At 35.9% G+C, this 17,116-nt stretch overlaps 1 protein-coding gene and 1 long non-coding RNA gene across 2 annotated transcripts in view; one reads left to right on the top strand and one right to left on the bottom strand.

Moving 5' to 3' along the window:
- Window positions 1-14,543, top strand: part of LOC136030675 (nonsense-mediated mRNA decay factor SMG8-like) — a gene marked incomplete in the record, with an annotated part of 107,437 nt that extends 92,894 nt beyond the window's left edge. The window contains 1 exon segment of the mRNA XM_065709743.1: window positions 14,255-14,543. Within this exon segment, the coding sequence (XP_065565815.1) occupies window positions 14,255-14,390 (136 nt within the window).
- The window catches only part of LOC136030716 (uncharacterized), a 32,764-nt gene continuing 16,639 nt past the window's right edge, over window positions 992-17,116 (bottom strand). Inside the window, exons 3-4 of the long non-coding RNA XR_010618347.1 lie at window positions 14,866-14,963; window positions 992-2,500 (exon numbers count right to left, since the gene is read on the bottom strand). This is a non-coding gene — a long non-coding RNA (uncharacterized LOC136030716). The remainder of the gene's footprint in view (window positions 2,501-14,865; window positions 14,964-17,116) is intronic.

Genomic DNA, 17,116 nt, shown 5'->3' with positions numbered 1-17,116 from the left:
ATGGCTGTGATGAATGCATCCATCCTGTAGTAACTTTCTTGATCCAGATTCGGTACTCTCGTTCGGTACACAAGAGCGCGAGGCTATGCGTGGTTGGACGACTTTTATGGCAACATGAATTTCTTTTGCCATGTTCTCGACTTCCTTGTAGAGAGACTGAAACTCGGTTTCTGCACGAGCTCGCATTTCCTCTAATGTCGTTTTGACGCTGCTTATCAGCTCTAAAGAACTCTCACAAGATCACAGTCCTTTTGTTGAAGTGATCTGCCAATGGTTTCATTAGAGATGAAATCGAATCCAAGCAGACCACTCCGATCAATGTGTCTGATTTCTCAATGCAAGAACGTAGTAGGTGTGCTTTACTGTTGCCCTCTCTGTCCAGCCAGCCTTCTCTCTCCTCCAGAGCGGAAATAATAGACGACAAGGAATCCCAGAACCGACTGATTGCCTCATGCCTCTCTACAAATCTTGTGGTACAAAGACCAATCAGGGTCTCAGCTCTACAGTTGTCTGACATTAGATGTTTCTTCAGAAGCTTTGTTCGCTTGGTACTCGAGTTGAAATGAGAGATGGTTTCTCGTACGACATCTTGCGAATTCTGTAGAATTGGGACAGCAACTATCTTCCAGCAGGAAAGATTAGTGGCATGGCTTACACAATTAGAATAATCTGCAAGTTGTTAACTGCGCTTTATTTCACCAGTAGCCCCAATTACGGAGCTTGACATGCTAGCGGCTTTGTCATAACCTTTACCGACACACTTTGTCATGTCTAAGCTGGATCTGGTGACTTCACTTATAAGTAGCCTGTCGAAGCTTTCGCCGTCTAGCCTTTCTTCAAAATTTCGACTGGTGTTGGCCTTTTCATCTTCAGAGAGCCCCGATAAGGTTTGAATGGTGTCGACTACGGCAACAGGATCTTCTCAGATTACGTAATTCTTATCCGATTTGTAAACAACAACACACTACTACCATGAGTCTGTCATGTCCACCTTGTCTGTCTATCGGTGGATTCGTCAGCAACAATAATAATACTAATTTATTTGTGCCCTCTATATATACAAAAGATGTACACAGAGGAGTATGAAAGAAAATTGAAAAATATAAAAATTACACTTTTAATGAAAATAAGTATATCATAATTGCTTTGTTTGTTTTTTTGCACATAACTCAAAAAACCACTCACAAAACACGACCCATAAATAATAACATAACTCATAAAACATCACCCATAAATATAGCGCATAAATATATTTTATTAAAGAAATGACGACAAAACTATTTTTCCATTAAATGAGACAATTAGGGGGAAAATTTATTCTATTTTCTCTAGATCGTCTAATTTTCGCAATGAGACACCAGACTCTTGCTGTGTTCACTTTTCTGACTGCTTAGGACTTTATAAGTTCTCCAATCGTCCCAATTAGTTCATTTTGGATCTGCTTACTAGTATATTTTGCGTTTCCAAGTGCAGTATCTACAAGCTTTTGAAGCAGCGAATCGCACCCCTGAACACGATACCGAAGTAGGTGACGGAAATTACCATCATTTTCTGCTGTGATTACATTAGGGCCCTGATTATCGAGTTTACCATCGTCACGATGGCCACAGAGGGGTATATTCTGTGCCCCGCAAAGTTTAATTGTTTCCACAATGCTTGTAGATAGTCACGGTTCTGGTATATTTGTTTCATTCTTTCAGAGTCCAAGGCATTCCTGATATCTTGATTGTCTTGCTTGAATGAAGCTAAAAGCGCTGCAGCTCTACACTGGTAATTCATATGATACTGTGACTTGGCATTTTTTGTAAGTACACCATCGTTTCTAGTCAGATTTGAGCAGTTCTTCAGTGGTTTTAAGACGAGCCGACCCATTTTTTGCCCACCACCCCCAACCCCGGACAGAGTCGACCACCCTCTGCCACTATTGGAGATTCTCATTATGACACAAACACTACACGAAAGTCCCTCGTGTTCATGGTGAAGGCTCACCGCAATCTAGGGAAATCAGGTAAGAAGCTGAATGTTAAGTCGACGAGTAAATTCATCCCCGCCTTTCGTCTTTGTATTGAAGTCGGAACTTCGGCTTGGTTCTTTGGATTCAATCTTTCGTTAAGAAAAAACGCATTATCTCCAGATGTTGGTTGGTTTGTTTCTTTTATCGCTGCGAAACCGAAGTCAGAGAAGGGTATGATGTCAAGCGAGGAGGATGTACTGCTTCTTGGGTGTGTCGTCTCTATCTGCTGCATCTTGGCTCTTGTGTCATCTCTCGATCCTTCTGTTAGCTGATCAGAATTGTTCACTTCAATGTCTCTGTCGGAATCGTGGGAAAAAGTCGGTAGTGACAGCTTGTTGTCCTTGGTGGATTTGGTAGGCAGTGTCTCTGTATTTGAATCTCTATGTGAATTAGAGGCAACGGGTAACGGCAAACTTGAAGTTATCGTCAGGGTCTTTGAATTTGAATGAGCATCCTGAACTGAGGGAAACGACAGAATTGAGGCATCTGAAAGAAATTTTATTTTATTTTTTTCTTGTTAAAAAAAACCTTTAAAAATACTAATGAAGGTAGGTGACCCAAAATAATTGATATTTTTCTCAACACTCGTCGACGGTAAATTGACAGGGTCTAGGCAAAGTTGCTTTTCTGATTTAGCTTTTTTTTCTAAACAAATTTATAGTTTTTCATTAATTCTAGTTTGGTTCTCTGGATTTTTGAAATATGGAAAAAAGTAAGTTTTTCAAAGCTGTCTGTTTCTAATGGAATATCAGGAAAGACAAATGGTTGAAACCTCTTGTTTTATCGTTCTGTTGTTCTATAATCACCACTCTTCGCATCGATGAAACAATCGCACCAAAATCTCTACAAATAAAGAAGCTTTATCAGTCAACCAAAAGTGTTCTCAACCGGGAAATTTTGGTGTTTCGCAGACCTAAAATTTTCCACATGCTTTATAGCAGGCGATTACTTCTGTTTCGCAGATGGGTCCCAAGGAATGTGCTTCTATCAAAGAAACTGTAGCTCTGGTAGACGAAATAATGTACGATGAGACAGACATTCATATGGTCATTATCTATTTATCCCCCATAATTTCAGGGTCATAATAGAGAAATATGGTGTAATATCGTGGTAGTCAATGACGAAAGAGAGGGAGACAAGGGCAATAAAAAAAAATTTATAGTCTCCCAAGCTGTCTTGCAGGGACGATACTTGAGATAATTGATACTTGTGAATAAGCCAGCCTACGTCGACCTTATCAATCTGGGCGGTTTCTAACTTCCACATTGTGCTCAGATAACATAGACGACGTTCCACTAGGACTTCGTCCTAGGAAGATAGTATTCTACCCTGCATCTTGCTACAGTCAGGCAGCTTTAATAAAATAAAAATTAGACAGTAAAAAGAACGTCGAACCTACTGGTTCTTGTTTAACAATATTTTTTATGCACAATATTTTTGTACAAATAAAATCTTTGTTTGTCTATTAAGTAGAAAATGGTGTCTTAGAAGGCAAACACGGCTAGGAATATTAGTAAAGATGCTTTAAGTTGAGCAGAGAAAGGGACTTGTACAAGAAGCATTTCAGTGAAATCTTAAAGTAGAGAAAACATTAAAATACGAATTGAAGAGTTATGAAGTGGAGGTCATGATTAAAATTGCTGAATTACTGTATATTGAAAATTGAGAGGGAACAGCCAATCTAGGTTTATTCCCAGTTAAAGATAGGAACAGGGCCACGATTGATGATAAGAAAAGATTTAAAGAGGGATATGCAGGTCGTCTGACAAGAAAGAACTGGAGACAGTAAACTAAAATGAAAAAACAAAATAACTAGGCTCCAGATGCTGACACTATGGTAAACGAGTTTCTTAAATATGGTGGATGTGCAGTTAAAGATTAGTTACTAAAAATTATGAATATGTTTTCAAAAAAATGGAAAGTACTTAGCGATTTTAAGAAATCTCTATCTAAACCCCTCTATAAGAATGGTGATAAGTGTGAGTGCGGTAATTATTTAAGAACTAGCTTGGTTTCAATAGGAAGGAAACTACTTAGTATTTTGACAATTTCTGCACTTACAGGTGCTGAAGATAAAGTTTTAAAGGAAGAATTGTATGGTTTTAGGAAGAGGGAAGATACGTCAACCAAGTTTTCACTCTTAGGTAAATAGTTGAAAAGTGCCTGAGTCATCAAACCCCTTTAATCCTTAGTTTTATAGATTATGAGCTAGCGTTTGATTCAGCTGATAGACGAGCTCTAACAAAGATCCTATCCTTGTATTATATATCAGATGCTTTCCAAAGGAATTGTCATCGGATTCTTTTGGATACCCGTCTGACTGACCGGATTTCAAACAGTAAGCTCCAGAAAAATGTGATTCTATCCCGCTTTCTAGGGCCATAATGAGAGTAAGTTTGAGATGACTAGGACATGTTCTGAGGATGAGGGGTGACAAATTCCCTAGATCGTCTTTTCCTCCAACCACCTAGTACTAAATTGATTAGGTCGCAAGGAAAGACTTAATGGAAATTAAAACTTCTTGGAAGGATGTGAAGAGTTTAGAATAGATTGGGACGGAGAAGCAGCGCGTGTAGCTGCGTTGGCCTTAGAGGGCTTGATGTTGCAGCAAATTGTTAATGGTAGTAGGTGATAAGAGTATCTTCCTGTTAAGCTCTGTTAATAGTTTGATGACAAATTAAATGTCAAACTACGCTGCCAGTGAGAAAATGGGATATTGCGCATCTTGAATGCTTCTCCTTCTGCAGAAAACAGACATGTATTTCAAAATTTGTTTTTAAAAAGTATACATCAGTCTACTGGTTTTGACCAGTAGTTTTTAGAGTTTAATACTTACATGCAAACAAGAGGGGAGGGGACATTCCGACCGTAAGACGCCTAAGATTAGTCTGAAGGTACCCTGTTCCCAAGAAAGATCGTAAAAATTGCAGCCTAACAGTGCAATTCTTCCACGTTCCATGGAACATAAGTATATTTATTCTTCAAAACCAATGTATTTAAAATGTCTTTCCATTTGCTGACCCAACATAACGCGTAAGGCTTTTCTAAAGTAGCATAATTCGAACATTTGGATGATAACACACTTTATACCAACAAAGACATCTTGAATTAAAGCAGAAAAATTTTGATGTCAATCTGATTTGTTTCATTTTTCTAAATTCAGAACTAACTAGATTTACGTTGCATGGGCAACGTGAGGTGTTGCTGCAACCTTTGTTCGGCTTCGCTGAGTAAAGTGTTGAAAGAGCAACACTTTGGTTTTGTTTCCTCGCTTCGATTAAACGCTGAAGTTGTTAATCTGTAAGGATCTTAAAATAAATACTAGGTACACCAACTCACAAAAGTTGCAAATCCCTCATTGCAACTAGCAAAAGTTACAAACCTCTCATCGCTGAAGATTATTGTAGCCTAACAGCCGATTATTACTTACAAGTCCTCTACATGTCTTACCACTGGAACCAAATTGGTCTTGCCATCAAAAACACCGGAAACAAATAATATGTACACCAACTAGCAAAAGTTGCGAACCCGTCATTGCCGAAGATGATTGTGAGTTAACAGCCGAATGTTGCTTATAACTCCCCTATATGTCTCACAATTGGTATCGGCCTATTTTTGGTTTCAGCGTGTACCTTACTACTGAAGTTTTCAACCCTTTTAAACTTTCAAACTGGTATATCTCATGAATTTTTCTACCAAAAAATGGATGATGTACCTTGATCAGCACATCAAGAGCTACCAACTGCCGTCGAAAAAAAAATCTATCTATCTTAGTTCAAAAGTTGACTTTTTTGCCGTATACCAAGGTTCTAACGTCATCACTTAGAAATGAGCAAAGGATAAACTCTAATTTCTTTAGCAATGAGAGAAGTTTTAAAGTTTATGAGGCACATCCAATACAATTTCTCTACCGCAATAATGCAAAAAACGAATGATATACTCAGCTGAAATCACGAACAGAAATGGATAGAAACAATCGATTTTTGGCCCCAGGCAAGAGTTTTACGAAGCTTTCCAAAATGTAAAGTCATATTCATCAATCCGGCCCAAGGTCCACACTTTCTGTAAAAATCGCAGAGGTTAGACCCCTACCACTTTCTAGGAATAAGCTGAAATCGGGGTGCTAGGAAAAAAACACGACAAAACCAAAGTGTTGCTCTCGCACCACAATTACTTCGGGTTGGATGGGAAGCGTTGATGTTTTAGAACAGTGAAATAAGTTAAATTTCAGTTTTAAGTTTCAGTTTTGCGAAAAATTCAACATAATGATTTTTCCATTGTTGACGCAAACGTAACGTAAATGGTTTGAAGTGCATGATGCAAGCATATAAATGACTACTCCATTCATTCTAAAGAAGTTACCTTGAATGACAGCAAAAAATATGTATGTCTATATAATTTCTTTTTCCTAGTTCTTTTTCCGAATTGGCTGTAATGCTGTTAGACTAATAATGGGGGAAGGAGGTGAATATCTGTTGTTTCAGAACGGTGGACTAAAGATTTTGTTTAAGAAATTGGTTAATAATTGTTTTGTTTTTTTTTATAATGGGGGAGAATGGTTTTGAGCTTTAAAGATGCCTCCGTTGTTTCATAATTGTGGGATGAGTTTTTAGTTAATTTTAGCAACGCAGTTATCCTGATCGAAATTATATGTAAAACAAACTCATACATAATAAATAAAATACATCCTTATTTCATATTTAGTGTTTCCGGCTGAGCTCTAATTTTGCTGCAGTATGTGCTGGGAGTTTGATGAATGAATGTCGAAAAATTTGTTTTTTTGCGATTCTGCTGCTATCTTTACTCTTTTTTGAAAAGTATTGTCGGTATTTTATTTCATTATCATATATTCTGAAAATAATCAATACATTTATACACGAAATAATCCCAAAGGACTGTTTTATCAGTTAGATGGGAAATCAAATGATATCAAGCATATTAATGATAATTGTAAAAAACTATTACCAAAATAGACAATGAAGAGAAAAACATAAATAACAAAAATTATAAGTAACAAAACAAATTTCTTATGCCAAATAAAATAAATTTCTCGTGTTTATTAATAGTAATTTTTGTGCTAGCCAAGAGTTTGCCCGTAATATGTTTTTTTTTTTCTATGTAAGCGCCCCTGTACTTTACTGCATAAATCTGATACTTTCCTTCCGTTTATGTAATTTCTTTTTTTTTAGAGATTCAACGAGTGTGTTTCAAACGGAGTGAATTGGCTGACAATTTTCTGCTGATTTTTTTTCTTTTTTAAATGTTCAAGCACAAAAGTGCTGTAACTGTCAAACTCAAATCTTTTAAAATTTCAAATTTAGCCGTAGTTGTGAACCGATCTAGGGTTTTCGTGTCAGTTTCGATTCCTATTCCATGCTTTGATTCGTAGGTAGTAAGCTTAACACTGAATTAAAGTACAAACTGACAACATTTGCCTTGAACTAGATGTTTGTGAACTTATTAAGTCAGCAAGCTCCTCGAGGTCAAGCATTTGCAACATTCGACTGTAAGCCTGATTCGTTACCTTGATTTAATCCTTACCTAATTAATTCGGATTATTTTTCTATTTTTAAAAATTAACATTGTTGATGCTGAATTTTTGAAGGTGGAAATTTTACCTGCGTTGAGACCGCAGATTCCTCTTACCCCTTTTAAAAAGCTTCCGCAATTGAAGACAGGATTTCTTCCTTTAATTGTGACCCTGTCATGTCCCTTTCTTTACTAGTATTAAATAAAAAAAAAAAAATTTTTTAACTGAAAGTAAGGAGCGACATTAAAACTTAAAACGCACAGAAATTACTTCGTATATGAAAGAGGCTGCTTCCTCATCAACGCCCCGCTCTTTACGCTAAAGTTTGACTCTTTCTCTCAATTCTTCTTTTTAAAACAGTAAAAAACTTTAGCGTAAAGAGCGGGGCGTTGATGAGGAAGCAGCCTCTTTCATATACAAAGTAATTTCTGTGCGTTTTAAGTTTTAATGTCGCTCCTTACTTTCAGTTAAAAAAACTTGTTTTTTTTATTTAATTTCTGAACGTTTTTGAATCAATGCATGTTTTGATTTTGGCTCTCCGCAGAGGAATAATCAAAACGAAATTTGCATATTTTTTTTTTTTTTTTTTGGCTCAATGGCTTTCTCATAATTTTGATCGAATGATTTTGAGAAAAACACAGGGGGGGACGAAGCCTAGTTGCCCTCCGATTTTTTGGTTAACTAAAAAGGCAACTAGAACTTTTAATTTTTTACGAATCTTTTTATTGGTAAAAGATTTACGTAACTTATAAATTTGCTTACGTAAAGAACTTTTGTATTCTCATGTTTTTATTACATATATGAGGGGATTCGCCCCATCGTCAGTACCTCGCTTTTTACACTAAAGCTTAAATTTTATCCCAATTCATTAAGAATGACCCCCTGAATCACAAAAGCCGTAGAATAAGTAGTTGAAATTGCTAAAAATACTTTAGCGTAAAGAGCGAGGTATTAGAAGGAGGTGAGCCCCTCATATGGGTAATAATTTCTGTTTGTTTTAAGTTTTGTTGCTGTTCCTTACTTCCAGCTGAAAAAGCTTTTTCACATTTATTTTTAATTGTTTTTTTTTTTAAATAATGCTAGTAAATCCTGCTCTCCCTTCATGGAAATTTTCTTCTCCCATTACAAATTCTCGAAGGAAAGTTCCCCCAGCATATCCCCCTCTTTTCAACCCCTCCCCCAAACAAAAAAAAATCCTCCTGAAAACGCCTGTATACTTCCCAATAACCATTACTATATGTAAGCACAGGTCAAAGTTTGTAACTTGTTGCCCCTCCCACGGGGACTGTGGGGGAGTAAGTCGTCCCCAAAGACATAGCTATAAGGTTTATCGACTACGCTGAATAAAATGGCTATCTCAGAATTTTGATCCGTTGACTTTGGAAAAATAATTAGCGTGGGAGGGGGCCTAGGTGCCCTCCAATTTTTTTGGTCACTTAAAAAGGGCACTAGAACTTTTCATTTCTGTTAGAATGAGCCCTCTTGCAACATTCTAGGACAACCGGATCGATACGATCACCCCTGGGAAAAAGAAAAAAAACAAAAAAACAAATAAACACGCATCCGTGATCTGCCTTCTGGCAAAAAATGCAAAATTCCACATTTTTGTAGATAGGAGCTCGAAACTTCTACAGTAGGGTTCTCTGATACGCTGAATCTGATGGAGTGATTTTCGTTTAAGATTCTATGACTTTTAGGGGGCGTTTCCCCCTATTTTCTAAAATAAAGCAAATTTTCTCAGGCTCGTAATTTTTGATGTGTAAGACTAAACTTGATGAAACTTATATATTTAAAACCAGCATTAAAATGCGATTCTTTTGATGTAGCTATTGGTATCAAAAATCCATTTTTTAGAGTTTTGGTTACTATTGAGCTGGGTCGCTCCTTACTACAGTTCGTTACCACGAACTGTTTGATTATTATCATTATTATTACTATCTGCAATTTATTTGTAAATGGTTTCCTGAAAATTGAACTAATCGAAACTTTGCTTGATTTTTACAACCTAGAGATACTTTGGTGAATGTGAAAAGTATACTTTGTAAATTTCTTAGAAATCCTTGAAAAGAGCGCGGAGCTCGCTACAGCAAAAAATATTATGAACTCGTCTACTGATCTTAACCAGAATGTTTTAATTTTAAATGACTTGTAAATCCTGTAAAGAGTGTGACCAAATGTACCGTGGCAACAGTGTGAGCTCGTTACTCGTCACACAGATGGGAAAACAATTAGGGAAACCAATTGGGGATCGACGGGAAACTGTCCGCACTCATGGAAAAATTTTCGAACGCACCAGACTTCATGAAGGGAAGCAAGTATTTCAAATCATTACAGCATGAATGATTCAGAATCAGAAGCTTTAACCTTGGTAGCATTTTCAAAAGTTTTGCTAGCTTCAGTTTGCTAGAATCTGAGGATTTAGTTGATCCAGGAAAAAATAAAAGAAGATGGCATGTCCGCTCGTCATTTTCTTTTCATCCTTTCCAATTTCAGGAAATTTCTTGCCATGTTTGTTGTTTTTTCTTTATGATTTTATATTCTTTGTGACAAGTGTCAAATAAATATAAATAATTCTCCACCATGGCTCTAAGATTATGGGTCCGCGGATGATTTATTCTCGACATGATTCTAACTTTTAAGTATTTAGCCTTGGAATTCCCATGAAACCCATCGGGTTCCAAGGGGAAAATTTGAAAAAATCCAACAGAAAGACATGACGAGAAAACGATCAATCCTGGAAGGAATTTCTTTGAGGAATGATGGGAATCCCATCTGTGTGAACTAACTGTGAACTATTAACCAATAGGGTTTTAAATAACAGTGCTTGGTAATAGTGTTCCAGTTTTACCTTGAACCATATCCGGATATTAGAAGTATCACAGGTTAGGTTTTAATTTATTCCCTAAGTTAGCGCTACATTATTATTAAAAATATCCCTGAGTGGCCTTATCGGTCTCTAGTAAATCTGATTTTCTGGGTAGGAAAGACCAACCAGAGAAAAGTGGAGAGATGGTGGAGCCCAAATTGGATAAAAACTTTGACAGCTATTTCTTAATTTAGTGTCAATTTTTTAATGAGAAATAATAGACTTCTCTAGCTTTCTGTCGTGGCCACTAACCAGATGATCTAAGGGGACAGTAGAATCAGAAATTAATAAAATGCCGTATCTGACAGAGCGAGGCTCTGTCTGAGCCTCAGTTCGTAATTCTTACTCAATTCCTAACCTAAATTCCTACTTTTATTTTCAATTTTTTTAGTTACACTGAAATAGTCGCTATGCTTAAAGTTAACGAACTGTTTGAAATAGCTAAGATAGTTTTTACTATAAATCTGAAAATATTCTCTCTGCCCATAACCTTGTCACTTTTCCAGGATACAAAACAAACGCCTGAGATCTTTCTAAGTTTTGCGACTTTTAATTGATGGCTTCTGTTCAGTAGCTTTTCTAGACCCCTTGTGTTGTGTTTTTTTCATACTCCTCCATTTTCAGGGAAATTAATCAATAAATAAGTGGGAGTAATAAAACGGAAATAATAAACAACGCAAACCGAACAAGAAGAAAAGGCTTGGGTTGGCTATTTTTAGATACTATTTAGGCGATCGACTTTGCAACGATTTGCAACAGTCATATTTTTGAGAAAAAAGAAGAAGATATTTGCCTTAGTGTCGAGCCCAAATCCTGATACCCCCTTTGCCAAGTCCTACAATCAATGGGGAGCAGACTATTAGCTGAGCTTGAGAATAATGTAAATTTTAAGACAATGCAGATATGAAAAAAATCGAGAAGTTGAAAACCGACTGTACTAAGCAAACCCTCGCCTGACTATTTCGTCTTATATCAATAGAAGATGTCCCAAAATAAAGTTGAGGCAAAAGGAAAACATTAAATGTTTTAAAAAATGTTTAAAGAGAGTTGAGGTAAAAAAAATTAGTCAGAACATCAAAAACCCAATATTTGGGTTTACAAATATTACTTAAAAATAAATTAATTTATTATAAATAAATTAATTAATTTATTAATTACTTAAAAATAAAAGTAACAAGTTACTTTTATTTTTTTCGCGATAAAGTATCAGGCAAAATACCAAAAATGCCCAAAACGGACAAAAACTAGCAAAGAAATATGGCTACATTATCGGTTTTAGCGATTCTCTTTTGCTGAAAAAAATCTCCTGACAAAAAAGAAACGATTGAATTAGACAACACCAGTGTGTTTGCTCCTGGGCAATTGAAAAATATTGCGTTCCTAGTCATTTTCTCACTGTACCAAACATATTTTTCTGGGTGAACGTATTGACGACATTTCGGATCTATGCTTCAAATTTTTATGCCAAAAAAGAGAAAGATTTAGAGCCATTCTCGTGAGCTCCATGCTCAAATGTACTTTTAAAATATTTGTTATGCAAGCTTCTGTGCAAGAGTTTATTTTAGAGGGTAAAAATAACGGAATTGTGTGAAAAGAATAGAAAACAAAGTGGAAACTGCGACTTGTCAAAGACAAGAATGTCGAGCATTTTTTTTTTTTTTTTTTTTTTTTTTTTTTTTTTTTTTTTTTTTTTTTTTTTTTTTTTTTTTTTTTTTACATAGAAGTGTGCTCTGAAAAATCCATTATGCTTAATTGTTGTAATAATTGAAGTTATTGTTCAAACTGAATTTTCTAAAAAAATTTAAAAACTCCCGTAAACTTTCCAAAATTCACTTTTTAATTTATTTAGTATGTGAGTGGCTCTCATCCTCAGTATAGAAAAACTTACGATGGTATCTCCAACATCGTGTTCTTCTTCTCTAGGAATCAACCGGGATACATATTTCTTTTACGGTAAAATTTGCCCTCAAGTCCGAAATCTCAATATTTTTATATTTTTCGTGTAATTTCCTATATTTTTTCATGAAATTCGTCTGTCTTATCACCCTAACCTCCTCTCTTTAATAGGCCCACTCTCAGCCTGTCTTTTAATGAAGTATCATTAAACGACAGTGTAGATTTGTTTTACTTTCAGTTTCCTGGTGAATACCCGCTCTGAATAATTGTTTTACTATTGTTAAAACTGTGTGGTAATTTTTATTGTGGTTGATTTGTAGCGAATATGGGCGGTGTGAACTCTGAACCTGTACTTTAGCACATAATTCATTCTTTATGTTTTTACATGTATGTAAAAAGAAATCCACAAAACATTAATGAGGCGTCTTGTTTGCTATTACCACTTTCCATAATTCAACCACAAATTACCATATTTATACCAGGTGATGCAACAGTTTTCCAGCATTTTAGGAATTAATCAATTGCATATGAACTAAAATGCCCTTCCGTCATTTAGTGTTTCAAGTCCATTGGCTCATCGGGTTTGTTCCGGAGTAACCGACCGCCGACGCATACTTTATTCATCCGAATACCTGTAGGTCGCTTACCCTTTCTATCCGGCTTTACCACGACCTATCTAACATGCTCTTAATTCTTCTGATTTGATGGCACATATTGATTCTCAATAAATTGGGTAATGCTTTTATTTTTAGTGGATAACCTACTGGACTACTACAATTGTTTATTCAGGATGTGTAACTTGGGATGGAATGTAAACTGAAAATGCAGCTTTAAGAGCTGATCTTGAAACTGAGTGCGCAATTCAATATTTAACAAAGTAAATGGAAGCTTGGTCCTTATAGCCCTCAGTGCTGGGTGGGGCGGGGGGATGAATTAAGAGGCAAGAATCTTCTTGAGGAGAAAAAAGTCTTCAGAAAAAAAACTACTTCACCTCATTGTTAAGAGATCCATCCCATTGTTTCGCATGTTAACTTATCTTTTTGAAATGATTTACATATCCATCATTGCCAAGTTAAATCATGTCTTGGCTGATATCGATTGAAACGACAGGTTCTTTGCATAACCTAATTCGCATTGCGGTCAACAGTCGTCATAACTTTAATAGTACCAATCCAGTCTTGGGGGGGGGGGGTAGCTAGCAGATTTTATATGCATGACTTTTCTGGCAGGGAAGGTGGGGCTCTTTAAAACAGCATGGAGTAGATGAATAATTTGAAAGTAAAGGTAAACATGGGCTAAAATCGTAAAATGGTGGGACAACGAGGAGTCCTAGCCTTTAGAAACCCTCCTCCCGTGCTTCTACAAAAGTATATAATTGGAAAATTTAGTAGCCTACTGCATCGAAAGTATTTTGTGGGCAAGAATTCCACCAAAGCTATTTTTGGTAGTGTCAGCCGCCCCAGCCCTTCGTTGAGGATCGTAGGATTCCCTTGAATTTGGGTTGTGTTACCCTGTGCTAATGAGTCTTTTGCTTCTTTTCCATGCGGAATGTATTTGCTTATTGTGGCATATATTTTTAGAAGTGGAAAGAAATTTATTTGTTTTACAATTTTTTTTTTGTCAATCATATAGTGGTTGAAATCGTTATTCAACTTCCCAAGATATAGTGTAGTTCAACTTGCGCTTCGCTCAAAACGCAAAGTATATTGTCATAGTCTTTTGAATAACTAATGATAACAAGAGTGTCTGTTTTGAACCGCAGAAAGTTATAATGGTTCACACCTCAACAGACAAACTGGACCTCTGTGTGTAAAAACTCACTTTACAAAGTAATCAAATATAAATAGAATTGAGGGAGAAATGGTTTGTTCCAGAATTAATCTCTATATCACCCTATCTTTCTTCTTCCATTTCTGCCTCTTACTTTTCCTTAACTTAGTGTATTCAGGTACATATACCAGACCTTAGATGGGCCCATATTGCCGCCAAAGGATCTAAGCACATCAGCCGTCCAGGGCTATTTCCTCAAAGGAGCTTTCAGCGTTGTTGAAACATCAGTTAAAGAAACGGTTGCAAGCAAATAGTTTATTTTCTACAGCCTTGTCCTATATTATGTATTTCAACCTTGTTCTCCAACAACATCTTTTTTGCTCCTCTGGTTTCTTTTATATTCAGTGGTTAATAATGCTTCATTTCGATGAAGTGTCTGACAGTTTAAATTAAACCGATGAAGACAATTAATTGTATGAAAGGACAATTTAAATGCTTCTATTAACATATGTGAAGAGAAAAAATGGGTCGAAATGATAATAGAATTATATGACATTGATAAAGGACCATTGTTAGAGGTGTCAATTCGCAAAGAAAAGTTGTTAAATCAGTTTTTGTTTTACCAAAGTAATACTCAATTAACCCTACATTTAAAGGTACAGCGTTGTGAAGGAAAACACAGAAGCTGGGCAGCAAAGATACACTTTAAACGTTAAAGCATCATAAATAGAAAGAAAGGCAGTGTCAAATAAAAAACGAATCTTTCCAGAGATGGGTACAGTTACTTACTTCAAATTTCTTGGGGAGCAAAACTTCTTGCTTCCTTGCGGAAAGGCGCTTATCCGGGTCGTGTTGCAGGGAAAAATTGTACATTACGGAGATTACTACTAAAAAAAAAAAACTTAATCAGAAGCCATATGGGGGAGAGGTTATGGATCCATAGCCCCTCCTTCTCATATACTTGCCAGCTTACATATAATTAATGTGACAATATCTATTTCTTGGAGTAAATTTACTCCTCTAAAGGTGGTGATCTATGCTTTTTGCCAATTATTTTCTAAAATAACTTAAATTCTATAAAATTTCACCATTTCCTGGCTCTGAGTAATTTCTGAAATCTATTATAAAATTAGCGATGGTAGTTTTGTCTTTCAAGGATATATAGCAATCCCTCAAGAATCGGTCATCTAAAGTTTAGTCGCTAATTTCAAGACTAGTTCTGAGCAAATGCAGTTTATTGCATTTGGAGCTTAAAACGCAGTTCCCTGCTTCTAGTCCTGCCTTTTTTAAGCTTTGTTTTTTAGTCCTCCCTCATTTGTATCAACTAATTGTAAATAAAAATGAAAACGGATTGTCATCTAAAATTTAGTCTGTTAAAATTTGCAGTTTTTTTTCGATGTTGATGCGATAAACGATCTATACTTAATAGACTAAAAAACAAGCAAAAAAAAAGTAGAAGAACAACATTTTTTTTTTGTAGGTAAGTTTGCGTAGAATGTCACCTTTTTCTGTAGCCTATGTTGCAAATTTGATACTTTTTGTCTCCTAGTCACAAAAGGAGAAGCCCCATAGAACCTGTTGGGATGGAAAATGGTTATAAAAAGGTTAAAGTCAAGTTGTGAAAAGGGTGCTGGTTTTTAGTGAACTGAAATTTAGGCGGCTTACTTTCGCGGCTCAAGTTGTCTAGTTTTTGCAATGTTCCCATTTTGAAGCATTAGAATTACTTTGAAGCGTTTCGACACCAAAGATTTCTTCGACTAAAGAACAAAAAATATTGTTCTAACCAGCAAATGGGTTTTATAAATGGAGGTAAAAGGCCTTTATTCGAGATCTTTAGACAAAGTATACGAGAGTTAAACGCCTTCTAGTTTTTTCTGCTAAATATTCCGTCCCCCTTCACCCCCTCCGAAAAAAAATTATCTTTAGCTGATTGGTTTTTCCCAATCAGCACTTCTCATTCGAAAATTCAATCAGCAGTAGGTGCAACCTAGGAAAGAGTGGACCATGACCCACAGAGCGCGTTTTATAAAAAAAAAACTGTCTATCGAGAAAAAAAAGTGCTGTTTGAAACAAATTCAAGAATTATAACCACTATTTTGGTTAATCTTAATAGGAAAAGCTTATTGCGAAATCAGATTTATGAAAATTTCAAAAGAGAGCCTGAGACCCCTTGATAATGGCATCAGATCAAAACGAAAAGTGCACCAATGAAATCACCATACTCAAAAAAGATTCAAGAGAACTACAGCCCCCACCTTGAACAATAAGGAAAATCACTTTTCTGCACGGGTAGCATTGGTATGTCTCCATTTCTTTTTTTTTTTTTTTTTTTTTTTTTTTTTTTTTTTTTTTTTTTTTTTTTTTTTTTTTTTTTTTTTTTTTGTCTTCTTTTACCAGGAACAATCGTTAGCAACTAGTGGTGTTGATATATTGGTGTCTGATTCATTTAAATGGAAAATATGTAGTGCCATTTTCAGCAAGTGACATTTCCAAGGAAATCTGCCATTTTGTAGGACAAAGCATCAATTTTATGAAATATTTGTCACGGTCTAAAACTTTGAACAGAGGATTTCCAGTATCCTCCCATCTTGAAAAATGGCTTCACAGTAGACAGATCAAGCTCTACAGTATGACATGAAACAGGGAAATAGTGAGTTCAATGTTTTTTCATAAATCGTCAGACATAAATGTGGCTGTTAAAAAACCGGGATTGTTGATGAGCCATTAGCTTATGGCGACCTTTTTCGGTTCAAAACATGTCGTGCGTGCAAAGTGGCATTTTTGCCTTTTTGTGCCACAAAATTCAAGTTTTTACCAAGTGGTATCGGTAATGCAAATTCAGAGATTGCCATTCGATAGAACCCCCGATTCGAACAATTCGTGTCAGGAACTGTAAGTCAATAACATTAAATAAATACTGTTAGCAGCATATCACTGGTAAGATATGTTTGTTTTTGTGGGGGGGGGGCTAGCGCAATACAGTCATATGATAGAGAGACGTTTAACGGCACAATGAAAAGATACTGCTTTTTATAAATTC

Source organism: Artemia franciscana, chromosome 1, assembly GCF_032884065.1.
Source record: "Artemia franciscana chromosome 1, ASM3288406v1, whole genome shotgun sequence".
Classification (NCBI taxonomy): Eukaryota; Metazoa; Arthropoda; class Branchiopoda; order Anostraca; family Artemiidae; genus Artemia; species Artemia franciscana.
The sequence above is the reverse complement of the archived record's forward strand: the minus strand, read 5'-3'. Positions and strand labels throughout refer to the sequence as shown.